The 17,535-nt window shown below is 52.9% G+C and overlaps 1 protein-coding gene across 1 annotated transcript in view; it reads right to left on the bottom strand.

Annotated features, from left to right (window-relative positions):
* Positions 1–17,535, bottom strand: part of LOC135236748 (seizure protein 6 homolog) — an 81,287-nt gene that overhangs the window by 39,812 nt on the left and 23,940 nt on the right. Inside the window, exon 4 of the mRNA XM_064303261.1 lies at positions 2,501–2,690. Coding sequence (XP_064159331.1) covers positions 2,501–2,690 — 190 coding nt within the window. The remainder of the gene's footprint in view (positions 1–2,500; positions 2,691–17,535) is intronic.

The following is a 17,535-nucleotide window of genomic DNA, read 5'->3' on the forward strand; positions in this document are numbered from 1 at the left end:
TGTCAAATATTAGCGGGAGGTATCTTAAGTGCAAGGATGAACTTTGAACAATTACATTTTTAACACCTTTTGGGAGTTTTGCATGTTCTCCCTGTGTTTGTGTGGGTTTCCTCCGGGTTCTCCTGTTTCCTCCCACAGTCCAAAGACATGCAGCTAGGCTAATTGGAGACTCTTAAGTTTCCCATAGGTATGAGTGTGTGAGTGAACGGTGTGTGTGTCCTGCGATAGATTGGCGATCTGTCCAGTCTATATTCCTGCCTCTCGCCCAATGCATGCTGGGATAGGCTCCAGCACCTCCCGTGACCCTGCTCAGGATAAGCGGGTATAAATAATGGATGGATGGATACCCCAATGTGAAATCCACATAGTTAACTTAGCCTTGGTGCCTCAGTGATGTTGCATCTACATCTGGGCGGTATTTCACGAAGCAGAATTACCGAGTTAACTGGATAACTGCACGGAGTTAGCACCGAGCTCTTCTCACTTCAGTCCATGTTCCAGATTTTGGAGGGTTCCGGGTTTTACTCAGCGCAGTTATCCAGCCTAACCCAGTGATCCTGCTTCATGAAACAGGGCCCTGCTAGCTGAGTAGGTGTGGCGTTACCGCTCATATTAATTAGAAGAAGGCGCTTGCGTTTCTCATGCATTGCAGGCTGTTCTGGATCGGACCGAATGAACGCAATGCAGCTGTGAGTGGCTGCTTGGATCGGGTGTTTCTTCCATTACATTACATTACATTACAGGCATTTAGCAGACGCTCTTATCCAGAGCGACTTACACAACTTTTTACATAGCATTTTACATTGTATCCATTTATACAGCTGGATATATACTGAAGCAATGCAGGTTAAGTACCTTGCTCAAGGGTACAACGGCAGTGTCCTTACCCGGGAATCGAACCTACGACCTTTCGGTTACAAGCGCAGTTCCTTACCCACTGTGCTACACGCCACACTCCGTCCCTTCCTGCAGTGCTAGCGGGATTCGGAGGTCTCTAGGCTTTCCTGACTAACGCAGGACGAACAGGACGGCGCGGGGTTTTTCCGGAACGTTCCGCGCGGACCGCACGGCCGCACGACGACCAGGGCAGCGCACTTCCCGACCAGCCCAATTACGCGATCTTCAACTTCAATCCGGCAGCGGCCAATTAGGGGTCAGTTTGTTTCCGGGCGGTTTTGTTATCGTTGAGATTTACTGCGCCGGTAATTAAGGTGACCTCGTTATTGCCTCATTACCCAGAGTGCCCCGGGAAACGCGTCTCTGGGTTCTGCTGCCCTCAACTGTAAAAGCACAGAGAATCCTTTGATCTCCCCCTCACCATACTGTACGTTTATACTGCAAAGCATATGAATGAGAATCAGGCTCATGTTTGGCAGTCCTGAGGATGGAATTAATGCAATGTGAAGGAATGCATACAGATGCATGAGTGCACTGTGCAGCATAACCGAACACCCATACATAACCAAACCCCCACACGATAGCTGCTCAGTGCACATCCAATATACTGACTAGAGAGGAGGCAGGGGACAGTTGAGTGTCAGCTAGTGATGGGGGAAGGGGGTGGGGGCAATCAATGCACTGGAGAGGAGAGAGAGTGACAGAGAGGGAGAGAGGGGGAGATAGAAAGAGAGAGAGAAAGGGAGACAGACAGAGAGACAGAGAGAGAGAGAGCAAGACAGAGAGACAGAGAGAGAGAGGGGGAGACAGAAAGAGAGAGACAGAGAGAGAGAAAGGGAGACAGACAGAGAGACAGAGAGAGAGAGAGACAGAGAGAGAGCAGGAGAGGGGGGCGAGATAGAGGGAGATGGGCAGGAGGGATGAAGAAAGGCAGATCCGTAGCTTCAGACGTGCGGTGTGACGTCCGTCACTCTGGATTTGTGTCGAACAGCAGCATTCGAAATCTCCCGGGGCGATCTGGCGAGGGGGCTGATCTCCGCGCGCTACGCCAGGCGTCTGACGGGCCCCCGCTCCAGCTCGCTCCAGCTCGCTCGCTTCCTCTTCCTGCTGACCGCGCCGCGGAGACGTCGCCGTGGCCGAGCGCCCAGAGAGGACGCTGGGTAAACGCGCCGGCGGCGCTCACGCTTAACTAAACTCCACCGCCGTGGGGACCACGCTCCCGCCAGGCTCCGTAAAGATGCCCAGATTAGCGCCAGAGCCCGTGCCACCCCGCCAACGCTCATCGACAGCTGCGGTCATTCTCTGGCACGAACCACGAGTGGAACGTGTTGACAAGCGGGAAACCTCACTAGCTAGCTAGATAGCAATCTCTCCGTATCTCTCTCACTAGTTAGCTACAGTAGCTAGCAATCTCTATCCCTCTCACTAGCTAGCCAGCTAGTGATCTCTCCGTATCTCTCTCACTAGTTAGCTACAGTAGCTAGCAATCTCTATCCCTCTCTCTAGCTAGCCAGCTAGAGATCTCTCTATCTCTCTCACAAGCTACTGTCGCTAGCAAGCTTGTAACTGAAACTGCCGTCCAAGCGTCATTTCTTGGGCTCACCCTGGTAGCGCAGCAGGAAGGAGCCGGGCGGAAGCTTCTCGCTCCGGAAGCGGACGGCGATCCGGTTGCTGCGGCTCCGCACCACCAGCCCCCTCATCAGGATGGACTCGTTGGCCACGACGGCGGGCTCCCGGCCGCCCAGGTCCTCCAGGGCCACCTTCTCCCCCTCCAGCAGGCTCACGTTCAGCACCTGGAGGCCACAGGGGTGAACGGCAGGACAGGGGTGGGCGTGCGTTCAACCGCAAAACGTTTTCTAACGACACTGAAAAACAAGGCCAGGTTAAAACCTAGCGTGTGGCTGGACCTAGCACACGTGATCTGGCCGGCCAATGGCGTAACTTCTTAGCTCAGCCGACCAATGGCGTAACTTCATAACTCAGTCACTCACTCAGTCACAGACATTCGTGTTTGCGGGGCTGGCCCCGCTGTTGCGGTCCAGCCAAAAACTGATATCGAGGGGAAATGAATTTTATGTGTATCTCCAGCGTTTTGGGAGAGGGGACTGAGGCCCCACCCTCCATTGGCTACATGTCTGACTCATAATGCCGCAGAGTGCTGTATATGCAAATGAGACTCCACAGTTTGAACATTTCATCTCTGTCAATATTAATCTTAACTGCCGCACAGCTTGCAAGGACCTCAGCTGCAGGCCAGCTCCATCCCTCTCTCTCTCTCTCTCTCTCACACACACTCTCTCTCTCTCTGTCATTTTCTCTCTTTCTCCAATTTAATTTCAAATTTCAAAATGCTTCATTGGCATGAAATGCATTAAAAAATATCGACAAAGTGTATACACAGACATACAAAAAGACATTTGAGCATGAACGTAAATTGAACCGAACAATTGTTACATCTAACTGTTTAACAACAGCAAACACTACAATATTCATTTAGGAATATTTTGTACAATTGAGGAGAAATTGCATCTCTGTTTCCTCCTCTCCTGTCTTACAGTGACCGCATATACGTTCTTCTTTTGGTAACCATGTATTCCTGTGTCCGCCTTTTTCAATTGCAAGTGTGTGGTCACTGAGCCTGTACTCGGTCAGCATCTGTCTCTGCTTTGTGTCTCTGATAGAGAAGAGGTACTCAGCTAATGTGCGTGAGAGCTCTCTCTCTCTTTCTCTCAAATTCAAATTCAAATTCAAATTGCTTTATTGGCAGGAAATACAAAGGTACATATTGCCAAAGCATCATAAATCAATTCAAAATACATATTTACAGTGGAATACTAATAATGAACATTCTCTCTCTCTCTCTCCCTCTCCCTCTCTCTCTCTCTCTCTCTCTCTCTCTCTCCCCCTCTCTCCAGATCACACCATTTCAAATGACAAACACTGTAAGGCCCCAACCTGCAACTGGATCCTGGGCACCCCCTCCCCCCCCCCCATCCCAAATATCACCTCTCCCGTCCCGCCAGAAGAACCAGAGGGGCCACGACAGCGGACCCCACACAGGTGACGCGCAGGTGACACGCTGTTAAATTGGCCCCAGGGGCGATCTGTGCTGCCACGGCTCTCTTCCCAAGCGAGATAAAAACTCGGATGACACCCCATCGCTCGCCGCTCCCCTCCCGATCGCACTCGTTCTCTCAGCGGGGAGAAACCACATCCTTCTCTTTTCGTGTGGAGGGGGATGTGTGCGCGCGTCACATCCGTTTTATTTGAAGTCTTTTAATCTTTTGTCGGAAGTTCTCAAGGACTGGCAGGAGTGACTTCAAACTGAACCATCATCTCAAAAAAAAAATCCCAGGTCTGATGTGTGTGTGTTTGTGCCAATTGGTTTAGTGTTTACGTGTGTGTGTGAGAGTGTGTGTGTATGTGTGTGAGTGTGTGTGGGTGTGTGTGTGTGTGTGAGTGTGTGTGTGTGCGTATGTGTGAGTGTGTGTTTGTGTGTGAGTGTGTGTGTGTGTGTGTGTGAGTGTGTGTGGGTGTGTGTGTGTGAGTGTGTGTGTGCGTGCGTATGTGTGAGAGTGTGTGTGTGTGTGTGTGTGAGTGTGGTGTGGTGGTGTGTGTGTGTGTGTGTGTGTTGTGTGTGTGGTGCGTATATGTGTGTGTGTGTGCGTATATGTGTGTGTGCGTGTGTGTGTGTGTGTGTGCGTATGTGTGTGTGTGTGTGTTTGTGTGATTCACCGGCCTGTTCTCCGACAGACGCTTCTCTGGGGTGGAACGTCCCGGCTCTCCGCAGAATCTGAAGTGATTCCGTTTTTTAAAGACAGACTGACGAAACGCATTCCACGAATACGGAAAGCAGGCTTTCGTACGCTGCGAGAGGCAGACCCATCTGGTCTGCTCGCTCAGAAAGAGCCCAGGTGCTCCAGATGTAATGGGCACTGATGTAATGGGTACTGATTAGGTGACAAATTTAATCAAGACGGAGAATTAGCACGGTGATAAATGAGCCAAGAAGTGTGAAATATTTCAATATTTATTCATAAACGTATTCATTCATTTTCGGGGAGATGTACCAGGCTTGAAAGTGCCAAGGAACTGGGATGGGCTTCTGGGATGATAAAAAGCTGGCCGTTTTTATGGCGGTAAAGGGTGAAGCGCGTTGCGCGTGCGCTAGGGAGCGAGGATGGTACGCGCTTCGCGGTGTTCGCCGTGCTGACGTGGCGGGGTGACACGCAGCATGACCACGCCCCACGGACTCCACGCATTGGCCCGGCCGGATCCACGTGGCAACGCGGGAGCCAATCAGCTCCGCCGCCGTTGCCCGGGACGACGGGCGCCGGACTGGGTGTAGCCCCCAGGAGTCCCAGGTGCGTGTGAACCGTGTCTACCGCCGTCCAGCACACCCCCCCCCCCACCCCCCGCCCCCCCCAATTTCCCGTCCTGGTCCCACACCTACACACACCAGGCTGTCGGTCACCTTCCCCGGGGGCGAATAACAAATCTCCCCGATGAGGTGGGACCCAAAAAAATAATAATAAATCTGTCTCCATGGTAATTATTACCATTACATTTAATGAATTCCTATATTGCATCTACAGCTTTTCAAATTTATTTTATTTTGCAAGGCGCCTCATGAAAATGGATGACTCTCTCTCTCTCTCTCTCTCTCTCTGGAGTCTGTGGGCGGGCGATGAAGGTCGCGATTCTCCCGCTCCCTCAAGGGTAATGAAAGTCACCAATCTGGCGCCGGCAAATTAAAATGGCCGAACGCGCGGCTCGGTCAGGCAGGCTGCGGGCGTCGTAATGGGAGGGGTTTGGGGGGGGGGGGGCGAGGGGGCTGGCTGTACCCCACATGTAGGGGAGGAAGGCTGGGGGTGGGAGGGAGGGAGGGCTGGGTGCAACTGTATCCAGGGAGCAGAAATGGAAGGGTCATTTTCTCAGCAGGCATCCAGACTGATGTCCCAAAGCCACGTTGTTTTCCTGTCCTCTGCCCATGATGTAGGCCCAGGCTGAGCTTTCAACACCACTGGTACCCAACGCACTGCACTCTCTACCCCCCAACCCCCCCCCCCCCCCCTCCACCGCACACCACTACCTACCCTGCCTCCACCCCCTCCCCAAACCCCCACTGCACAGCACTCCCTACCCTCCCTCCACCACCCCCCAACCCCCACTGCACAGCACTCCCTACCCTCCCTCCACCACCCCCCCAACCCCCACTGCACAGCACTCCCTACCCTGCCTCCACCCCCCCCCACCAAACCCCCACTGCACAGCACTCCCTACCCTGCCTCCACCCCCCCCACCAAACCCCCACTGCACACCACTCCCTACTCCCCCCCAAACCCCAAGGTACAGCCACAAACCAGCAGCTCCACAGCTACCTTGGTGCGAGCTCTACGGCACTCCCCACCGGCAACAGCTGTGCCACCTGGGGGGCAGGTACGCCGCCATTTTCCCCCGCAATGAGAAGTGTCACTTCCCAGCTGAACGCGCTAATCCAATACCGATTCATTACACCCCCCCCCCCCCCAGTGCAGATAATGACACGCTTTGGAAACGGCGTGTGACAGGATCCAATTTGGCCTGACACCGTACCTCACGCAGCCCCTCTCTGAAGTAAACGCGTGTGACTGCCGCGGGTTTGCGCGGGGAGCCGCCAGGGCTGAGTCACGCCGAGTCGCAGCGGCTGAGCGTCACGCACGGCTCGCGGCGCGCCGAACGCAACGAACGCGCTCGCCGCAGGAAAATCATTTCTGAGAAAACAAAGACGTCGGCCGTTTCCGCGGGTTACGCGTCGAAATGCTGAAACGGCCCGCCCGAGCGGATTCGGGACTCCGCCTGCGGAGCGACGGCCTCAACCAGACAGAGTCCTGTGAGGCGGCTCCCGGGCGACGGACGCTCGACAACCCCGACCACGACCTCAGCTCCAGCTCCGAGTGACATCGCTCAGGCGGCACACGGACGAGAACAAACGCAGCCGTGAACCTGGTCCTTGCTCTGAACCCGGTCCTTGCTCTGAACCTGGTCCTTGCTCTGAACCTGGTCCCTGCTCTGAACCTGGTCCCTGCTCTGAACCTGGTCCTTGCTCTGAACCTGTTCTTGCCGTAAACGGTGCCCCTGAAGTTCCCGGTGATTGCCGGAGTCTCCGAGCCCGGCCTTCCGGTAGCCTTCCGGAACGTTCTCCCGTCCGCTCGGCGTCCGGGCGCAGCTGAGGACAGGGTCGGTAGCTCCCAGCTCCTGTGGGAGGGCTGCGGCTGTGGACGGATCCACACCGTCTAACTCCCTCACGCTTTACGGTCAAGGACACTGTGGAGGACAGAGTGTCATTACATTACATTACAGGCGTTCAGCAGACGCTCTTATCCAGAGCGACTTATCCGGAGCTGGATATATACTGGAGCAATTAAGTACCTTTGCTCAAGGGTACAACGGCAGTGTCCTACCGGGGAATCAAACCTGCGACCTTTAGGTTACAAGACCAACTCCTTAGCCATTATGCTACACTGCCGCCCATGCGTCGCGAATCTCACACTCCACAGTTCGCCGCTGCATGCAGACCAATCCACGGCTGCGTACAACCAACCCGTCGCTACGCACAACCAGAGAAAACTTCCCAGCAGTCAAATTATTTATTTAACTTTTTTTTTAGCAATTCTCAAATGCGAGCTTCCACACACACACTCCTTCTCGCTGATAAATGTCAGTTATTTTCCAATCCCACGATTAACGATGAAAATAAACAGAGTGTCAGTTTCAGCCTATCGACCTCTGAGTGGAGCGAATGTGCCTGTGTTGAGTCCTAATGAGACAGGAAGCGATGGAAATTAGGCAAAAAATATTGACGCGATTCATTTACAGTCAGCACCTCATTCAATGTTCAGGTTCGTTAGGACGTCAACCGGCATCAGTCGCATGCGAATGTTACTCAAATTCAAATTCAAATTCAAATTCAAATGCTTTATTGGCATGACATATTGAAAAATACATATTGCCAAAGCGTAGTGACAACAGCAATCAACTACAGTAAGAATATATAATCAAAAGGAAAAAAGAAGACAAGCAGCGTCAACGATAACAGCACAAATGATAGGAACATAATACTTATCTATTAAGTTAACTGAATTAAATTAATTATATTATATACGTGCACACATACACACGCATACATATATATATATACATATACATATATATACACATACATGTACATATATACATACTCACTCTGTCTCTCAGATGCACACGCAAGTAACAAGCAACCGCGCTCTCTCCCGTTCGACGCCCTAGAAGACGGAGAAGCCTGGAGAGAGAAGGCTCCGAAGAGCGCCTCTCCCAGAATGCCGCTGGAACGCCACCAAGCCGTTCCCTCAGATCGGCGTTTTAAAAAAAAAATTTTTTTAATGAAGGATATCTTTTCCCCCTGCCAGACGTGGATCACATTTCTATTTACCGTGCAAAACGCTTAGCGCTTAGAGTGTTTCTGTACGTAAACACGCTGTTCAACGTTAGGATAAACATGCGAGAACATTTTTTACAGATGGAAGTAAACAAGCCCAACTGGCGTTCTTGAGAAGAAGAAAAAAAAAGCTCTTTCAAGCACGCGAAGCCGCGCGTTTTCCCGCGGCCCTCTCCGCGATCTGAAATATTTATCGGGCGGAGCCGGCTTTGGGCCCGGGGGGGGGATTAGGCCCACTTTACGGGACAGCCCCGAACGCGGGGTAACACCACAGCGCCAAGCGGAGAAGTGAACGGCTCAACAAGAGAGAACGCTTTTAATTTCATTTTTTTTTTAAAGGAGAGCAAACAGTCGGCCATCATACACCTTACCCAACTACATGTGGGGTGGGGGGGGGGAGAGGGCCACAGGCAGCAGGGGGGTTGATGGGGGACAGCGCAAAAAAAGTGCTGAAGCTCTCGGGGGGACCAAATCCCCACCCGCACAAGGGGGGGGGGTTTGGGGGGGCAGCACGCGGCTTGAGAATCAGCCCCCCCGCGGACGGCTCCATGCTCCCCACCCTCACGGTCCGCGATCTCAGGAAGAATCCGACATCGTGAGCTGTCATCGCAAGACCCGCGTTCTCTGCAGCCGTTTGATCAGAACTGAGGGGATCTGCGTGTGGGGGGGAGGGGAGGAGGGGGTGGTGGGGGTGGATGGTGGATGGTGGTGGGGGGGGGGGGGCTGCTGTAAGGATCAGAGGGAGAGTGTGACAGTCGCCACATTAAAGACTATTGATTTATTCAGTCTCCACCCGTTGAGTGTCATTCAAATCAAAATGGCTCGCTGTTCCAGCAGCCCTCTGCGTCTGCTGGGGGAAACGGTGCCAGAACGAAGCGCTGATCGGTTCGATGGGAGAGTGTTGCGCAAAGGGAACAATGCATCTCGCTGTAATTGGACAGCGGATTGAAACGGTCAGCTGCGATTGGTCGGGGCGGAAGAGTGCAAGTGGAGCAAGTGGAGTGTGTGAGACCTGTGAAGTCAGGAAGAGATCGTCATTGCCAGGAGGACACAAATCTGTGTGTGCATGTGTGTGCATGTGTGTAAGCATATTCATGCATGTGTGTGTGCATGTGTGTTTGTGTATGTGAGTGTGTGCATGGCCATGCATGTGTGTATGTATGTGGATGCATATATGCAAGCATGTGTGACTCTGCACGTTTGTGTGCACTTGTGTAAGCATGTGCATGTGTGTTTGTGTATGTGAGTGTGTGGATGTGCGGGCACAGGTGTGTGTGTGTGTGTGTGTGTGTTTGTCTATGTGAGTGTGTGAATGTGGGTGCATGGGTGTGTGTGTTGTGATATATTGTCTGCTCAACCACAAAGGGACCTCAATTTATTTGAAAGTCTGCCCTCTGTTTGGGGCGGAAAGGGCTTTTGATCTTGTTATGAATCAGAGCACCCGGGAACCCATAATACAGCCCTGCAGTGCACAGATATTTCACCCACACACACACACACACACACACACACACACACACGCACATACACCCACCCACACACACACACACACAGACACACACACACAAGCGCGCACACACACACACACACACACCCTACACGCACAGACACACACACAGACACGCACACAGACACACACACACACACACACAGACACGCACACAGACACACACACACACACACACACACACACACACCCTACACGCACAGACACACACACTCGCGCACACACACACACACACACACACCCTACACGCACAGACACACACACTCGCGCGCGCACACACACACAGACACACAGGAATTCATGACCAGCCTCTGAATCCATGTTTCTATAAAGAGACAGATTGTTTTAGAGAGGGAAATATGAAAACAGATATAATCCATTTTGAAAAAATGAATTCATTTTTGGGGCTGTAGAAACACCTTGTCCAGCTAAGGCCCTGTTTCTGGGTGCAGCGATGTACGCCACCGCATCAGAACCGACGGCAGTTCCGTGGAGATCCAGAAGGTTCCCTCGCACACACAGAGGCGTCTCCTTCGGTGTGGGGGTCGGCTGGGTGATTTGCAGTGACCTGTCAGAGTGCAGCAAATCTCCCAGCATGCATCGGCGTGATGTCTTATTGCCGATCCCTGGCGTGGGTGTAAGTGACCCTGGAACAGGAGCTGGACAGGTATCTACTGACACGGGGGTGCGTGATTCGGGACGAGGCGAGACAGACGTTCCTGGGGCCAGTGACGGGGCCCCCAGGACGTGGGACAGCTGACAGGCCCCTGTGGATTTGGGGGGGGGGGGGGGGGGGGGGGAGGCTCACAGATGTGTGCTGTCAGCTTCGTCAGCCCTGAGGAGACCACGGTCAGAACATCAGGAGCTCCATCAGACACACACACACACATGCGCACACATGCACACACGCACACACACATGCCAAACATGAACTGGTTACTTTGACTCTACCGTTTTCTCCCTCTAACGGTTAAAATACTGTGTCTTCACTCTGGGAGCCCCTCAGACAACGGAGAAAACCATTTGTGTTACATACTTAACAATTTAATTTAGGGTTAACAACTGTGATTCCAGTGCTAGTTTGTGCTTGGTAGGATTCTTGTTTGCTGAACAAGCTTACTCTACAGGGTTGGAGTCCTGATCGATGTGGTCACTTCTGGCACTACGATCCTCACTTCACTCTAGTGTTTCTTTTGCGCCTCTACACCGTGAACCAATGCACTTGTTGTACGTCGCTCTGGATAAGAGCGTCTGCTAAATGCCTGTAATGTAATGTAATGTTAACAATAATAACGTATCCCTCTGCATCATGCGTCTCTCCAGTATCTCCAGTAATTGTGCGTCGGCAGCCCCTCCTCCACGCCATCGCCGCGCTCCATTAATTCGGGAGAGAGCTCTATTATTATTCCCTTATTAACGTGCGGGAAAACAAACTGTGCGTCAGGCCACGGAGACGAAACGCCGCGTCAAGTTAGCGTCCGCCGACATTCCCGCTCCGTCGAAGACCGCTCCGCGTGCACGCGCGTAGATCTCCCCGGAGCAACGAACTCGGGAGGGACGGACGGCGTTTCCCGCTCGCTACGGCGCGCGTCTCTCCCCCCGAAGACGCCACAGAAAGGGCTGTTTGGTAAATGGACTGCATTTATATAGCGCTTTTATCTAAAGCGCTTTACAATTGATGCCTCTCATTCACCAGAGCAGTTAGGGGTTAGGGGTCTTGCTCAAGGACACTTCGACATGCCCAGGGCGGGGTTTGAACCGGCAACCCTCCGACTGCCAGACAATCGGTCTTACCTCCTGAGCTATATCGCCTCGATTACCGAATAACAGCACGCAACGCGCCAGGTTATCAAAGCGGTGCTCTCTCGTCACGGGACGTCCCGCCGAGCGGAACTGACAGGGTCGGGCTGCTTCCCTGGGGCGCCCGCTCATTCTGTCTAGTGGTGGGTGGGCGGGGGGGGTGGGGGGAGAGAAAGAGAGGAACGGACAGAAAGAGAGAGGGGGAGAGAGAGAGGAAAGGAGAGAGAGAAAGAGAGGGAGATGGTAAAGAGAGAAAGGGAAAGAAAGAGCAGAAGAGAGAGAGAGAGAGTGTGCCTATATTTGTCATGCCAATAAACCACTTTGAAATGTTAAATTTGAGAGAGAGAGAGAGAGAGAGAGAGAGGAGAGGCAGGAAAGAGAGCATAACTTGATTGAGCCTTGAATAACAAAATGGCTTCATGCGTTTTGAAACTCACGTGTGCGTATGCATGTGTGTATGTTTGTGTGTGTGTGCATGAGGTGTGTGAGTATGCGTGAATGCGTGAGGTGTGTGTGCGTGTGTGTATGTGTGTGTATGTGCGTGCGCATGTGAGTGTGTGCGTGTGTGTGTGTGATCACACGCAGTGACGAGCAGGCGATGTGGCTAAGAGGCATCAGCTTCAGCGTCAGCGTATCAGTGTCTGATAAACGCTCTCGAGAGCCGCGGCGTGAAGCCGGCGATAAGCCGCCAGCCGCCAGCCGTCGCCGGGCGCGCGGCCGAGAGCCTTATCGCCGCCGATCCACGCGGGGAGATCCGCCGTGGCGCCGGAGCGAGCCCCGCCCCCTCCCGGGAGCTAACGGCCAAGCGCGCTGAGTGACAGGCGTGTGGATCCCCGCGCGGGAAATAATCTGACACGCGCGGACGCATAGACGCAGATATATGCACGCGCGGACAGATCAAAGCAACAGAGAAAAAAAAAACCCTGTAAACGAGGGCTGTCATGCCTCAGATGTGCGATGCCGTCTCGTGAGCTGTCATGCCTGGAATACGATACGCGCCCTCGTGTGTATGCAGTGGGGGAGGGGGGTGCGTCCCCTTACTGACTGCTCCCCCACCGTCTGCGCTTCACGTGAAGAGATGCGCCTAGCGCGCTAAGCTAACTAGCGGCCACCCCGGAGCCGCGCTTCCTGTGGAGCTGAGGGAACAGGGAGGGAGGACCTGCGGTGAGGATATCGTACGGGCCTTGTTCCCGTTAAACCGGAGCTCAGTCAGTGGGCTGGGGTTTGGTTCGGCATGCGAGTGCCCTTTGTGAAAGGTAGGGGGCGATCTCTCTGTATCGACAAGCTGTGTGTTATTCAAAAGAGACACATAAACACATACACACGCACACACACACACACATACACACGCACACATACACACACACACACACGCACACGCACACGCACACGCACACACACACACACACACACACACACACACGGCATAAACACACATGGCACACACACGCACGGCGTGCGCAAACATACACACGGCGCGTGCAAAACACACACACACGCACACAGTGCAAACACACACGGCACACACACACGGCGCAAACATACACAGACCCTTGCGCACACACACACACACACACAGCAAGCACATTCACACACACACAAACACACATGGCACACACACGCACGGCGTGCGCAAACACACACACGGCGCGTGCAAAACACACACGCACACGCACACACACAGCATGCACGTGAGACCTACAGCACACAAGGGCTGAACAGGAAGTGCATGTGCCGTCTCCTCATTGGCTGCATGTAACTGAGACGCAGGGGTTCGCCCCCACACGGCCAGTCCTCTGTCTCCTGGGCTAACATCCGGGCCGGATTTGCGCTTGTTAGAAAGTCAGCAGGTTTAGCAGAGTGAGCTGCCTCCCCACCCCCGCGCGCGCGCGCTCACTCCCCCCCCCCCCCCCCCCGCCCTGTCCCAGAAGCTCTGTAAGACTGCGCACCAGAAGCCTTCTGAGAGGCGAAGCCTCCTTCTGTAAATCTTTGTTTGGAGCAGCTGAGCTTCGGGGCCTCTCTCTCCCTCTCTCTTCCTGTTCTTCTCTCTCTCCTCCCGTTTCTGCGTTATATAAGAGCCCGGGGCCCCAGAGCTCCTCTCTGCCGAATACACACTAGACTTCCTTTCTCTTTCCTTCCTTTTCTTCCTCTGTTGCGCGGCGCTGCTTCTCCCCGCTCTCCCTCTCCTCAGAGAACGCCGAGATAACTGCCAGATGGAGCATGTGAGTGTGCGAGATGTTCAGGAGTGTGTGTGTGTGTGTGTGTGTGTGTGGTGTTCAGGAGCATGTGTGTGTGTGTGTGTGTGTGTGTGTGTGTGTGTGTGTGGTGTTAAGGAGTGCGTGTGAATGTGTGGTGTTCAGGGACTGGGACTGAAAGGCGTGGTTCCCCTCTCTGTTGGGCTGGGACTGAAAGGCGTGGTTCCCCTCTCTGTTGGGGTTGGGTAAGGCGTGGTTCCCCTCTCTGTTGGGGCTGGGGCTGAAAGGCGTGGTTCCCCTCTCTGTTGGGGCTGGGTAAGGCGAGGTTTCCCTCTCTGTTGGGGCTGGGGCTGAAAGGCGTGGTTCCCCTCTCTGTTGGGGCTGGGGCTGAAAGGCGTGGTTCCCCTCTCTGTTGGGCTGGGTAAGGCGTGGTTCCCCTCTCTGTTGGGCTGGGTAAGGCGTGGTTCCCCTCTCTGTTGGGGCTGGGACTGAAAGGCGTGGTTCCCCTCTCTGTTAGGGCTGGGACTGAAAGGCGTGGTTCCCCTCTCTGTTGGGACTGGGGCTGAAAGGCGTGGTTCCCCTCTCTGTTGGGACTGGGGCTGAAAGGCGTGGTTCCCCTCTCTGTTGGGGCTGGGGCTGAAAGGCGTGGTTCCCCTCTCTGTTGGGCTGGGTAAGGCGTGGTTCCCCTCTCTGTTAGGGCTGGGACTGAAAGGCGTGGTTCCCCTCTCTGTTGGGGCAGGGACTGAACGGTGTGGTTCCCCTCTCTGTTGGGGCTGGGTAAGGCGTGGTTCCCCTCTCTGTTGGGACTGGGACTGAAAGGCGTGGTTCCCCTCTCTGTTGGGGCAGGGACTGAACGGTGTGGTTCCCCTCTCTGTTGGGGCTGGGTAAGGGGGGAGGGGCAGACGTGACAAAGACTTGGCCCGCAAATTACGCTGGATGTTTTCCCACGGCAGAGCACATCGCTGTCGTCCACGGCAACCACAAAACCTGAATTTCCTGAAATTCATACCACACAGTCATGCAGCTGAATACCTTTCAGTTAAGCTCATTCCCTTACTGGGATTTGAACCGGCAATCCTACCACTGCCAGTCCGGTCCCTTCGATGCTATTGTGTCCCAGCATAATTACAGGGTGTAATTAAGAGGGACTGAGGTAGCCCCAGTAGCAGGTGTTCCAGATGGAAATCTGGGCCAAACACCAGTGGGGGGGATGGGGGGGGGGGGGGGCTGCACTAAGTGAAGAGGAATTCTAAATATAGCCCTTCCCAAAGCCCTGTGCCCCCTCCATCTCACCTGGCACCTGGATGTGCCCACACATCTGCTTTGCGTACAGCCGCCATTGCTGAAACAGGTTCTCTTTATGTAACGTCCTCTCCTTTACCCATCGGACCTTGGAGAGAGGGAGAGGCACAGTCCGCAGCCCTCGGCTGTCCGCTCAGCACCTCTGACTGGCTTAGCATTGCCGGTCGGGTGCTGTGCCCCGCACACCCCTCTCACTACATCTCCCATCATGCTGTCACGCAGACGGAAAAGGGAGGGGTATAAAAAAAAAGGAAATGTTAAAAGATAGCTTTAGACCACCCTGGCTTTTTGAATGATGACTTGAGCTTGTCACAGAGGGTGGGTCTTTGTTTATTTTCCCCGGTGTCAGAACTGCACTTCAGACACCATGTGGAAGAGGAAGCAGAGACTCGGAGGACGGACGGGAGACTGAGGATAATGCTGGCCATTCTCTCAGTGCACTGCTTTAAACCAATCGCAAGGCTTTGCTAAGGAGAGCAAGTTGATTGGCTAATTCATTACATTACATTATAGGCATTTCAAGCTACAACGTGCGTTAGTTCCACCTACAATTAACATAATTTAGCCTCAACCTTCTGATAAGAAGTATAAGAATAAGAATAAATATAGCTACACAGGCAGCAATGACCCAAGTTCCACTACAATGCCAAAAATGGCTAAAAAGGTGAAAAAAATTATGGGTGGACCTTGTTGATCTTCGTGGAAAGTTTTTCACCATAATGGTATTAACACAACTAACGTGCTATCCCACTGTGGGTCAAACAGGGAGTTGTTCAACTTTTAAACTGTGTTATATGGTAGCGGTTCCCCACCTAGGAGTCCCTTGGCTCTGAAGCAAAAATGTCAAATGTAAGCAGATAACCTTTTACAGGACAAAGGGTGCGGAGGCACTTGGGACTCCAGGCACAAACTGAAACGGCAGCCATTTCGTCATGTTTGAAGCGGCCAACTTCTAGCTTGGTGGAGCACTAATTGGTCATGATAACGATGAATATCATGAATTTCAGACTGACGTGCCCTTCTTCAAGCGACAGCAGACAGAAATTTATGCGTCGCAGTGGAACCCCGATGTTTTAATAAGCCAAAGGCCAGTCACTGCACGGCTACAATCTTTTATTTTAGCTGTAAAAAGCGGGACGAACAAAACCAGGCGACATAACAAGAAAGTTCAGCAACACACGACATTACAGAGCACAGAGAGTAAGGCGGAAAAGGCGTTTTGGATGAGGAATTAAATCTGGACAAGGAAGGAGTGTGTGACACTCCCACAGTCTCACTGCAGTGAACCAGACCTCTCACGTTGTGTTTATTTCACTGTGCGTTCTGAACAGGCCTCATCAGACCTTATCGGCCTATCGCCTGCCGTCCTCGCGGACCCAAAATGGCGGCCGCGCGTTTGCGGAAGCCGAGCGACGGGCGTTCACGCACACCCCCCCCCGGCGGTAATCGCGGTGTAAGGTTCGCTTCGCCGATCCCCCCCCCCCCCCATTATCGCCATCGTCCCCTGCGGCCTCTCGGGGGAAATTGATTTTTTTTCCTGAAGCGCCCGAACGTCAGCGATGGAATTTGCAGACGCCAGAGGAAAAATCAGACGGCGACAGAAACAAGACCGACGGTTATGTAAATACGTTAACGCGCGGCTCGCGTGTGGATAAACCGCTCTCCGGCGCGGAACAGACACAAGGTTCAAACGTACACGCGGAAGAGATTGTCGCTTGATGGACAACGTCTGTAACAACGAGAAAGGGAATGATTCGGAATACAAATGAATCTAAAAGCAGCATTGGGGTATAATGTGCTCGGGGGGGTCATGATTTGGCTGCATGGTCTGAAAATATATTTTTTAATGATTTATTGAGGCATCACAGGAAACCTGCAGAATTTCACCGAGTTCTATTTTGTCAGTGTATCTACCTGCCCAGCCTATACGCCCCTAAAAGACTTTGAAGAGCAGGTTTTTTTGAAAAGAAATTTCTCAATCCAAAGGCAGTGTTCTAGAATTCCACTGCTTTCAGTCACCAGTGGGGCCATTGTGACATCACCATTAGGCTGTGCAGTCAAGAACGTTCTAATCACGTATTTGCGGTCTTAGACCATAAAGGGTTAAAAGTAGTATAGTTGTGAGTATTTTATTTTAACATTTACTGTGCCATATTTTTTTTCTTGACAAGCCAGTTTGGCAAAGATGGCAGCTTACAACAATGATAGATGTTGTGCAGATTTAAAAATAATAATTATTATTATTTTTCTATTTCACTGATGCTTCCGAGGTGGAAGACGGACAGAATAAAGAAAGGTTCTCGCCCACGGACATCTCTTCAGGTTTCAGTAGTGCTTGAATGCGAGAGAGGGGGGTAATTTGCGGGAGAGGGGGGTAA

Source organism: Anguilla rostrata, chromosome 12 (genome assembly GCF_018555375.3).
Source record: "Anguilla rostrata isolate EN2019 chromosome 12, ASM1855537v3, whole genome shotgun sequence".
NCBI lineage: Eukaryota > Metazoa > Chordata > Actinopteri > Anguilliformes > Anguillidae > Anguilla > Anguilla rostrata.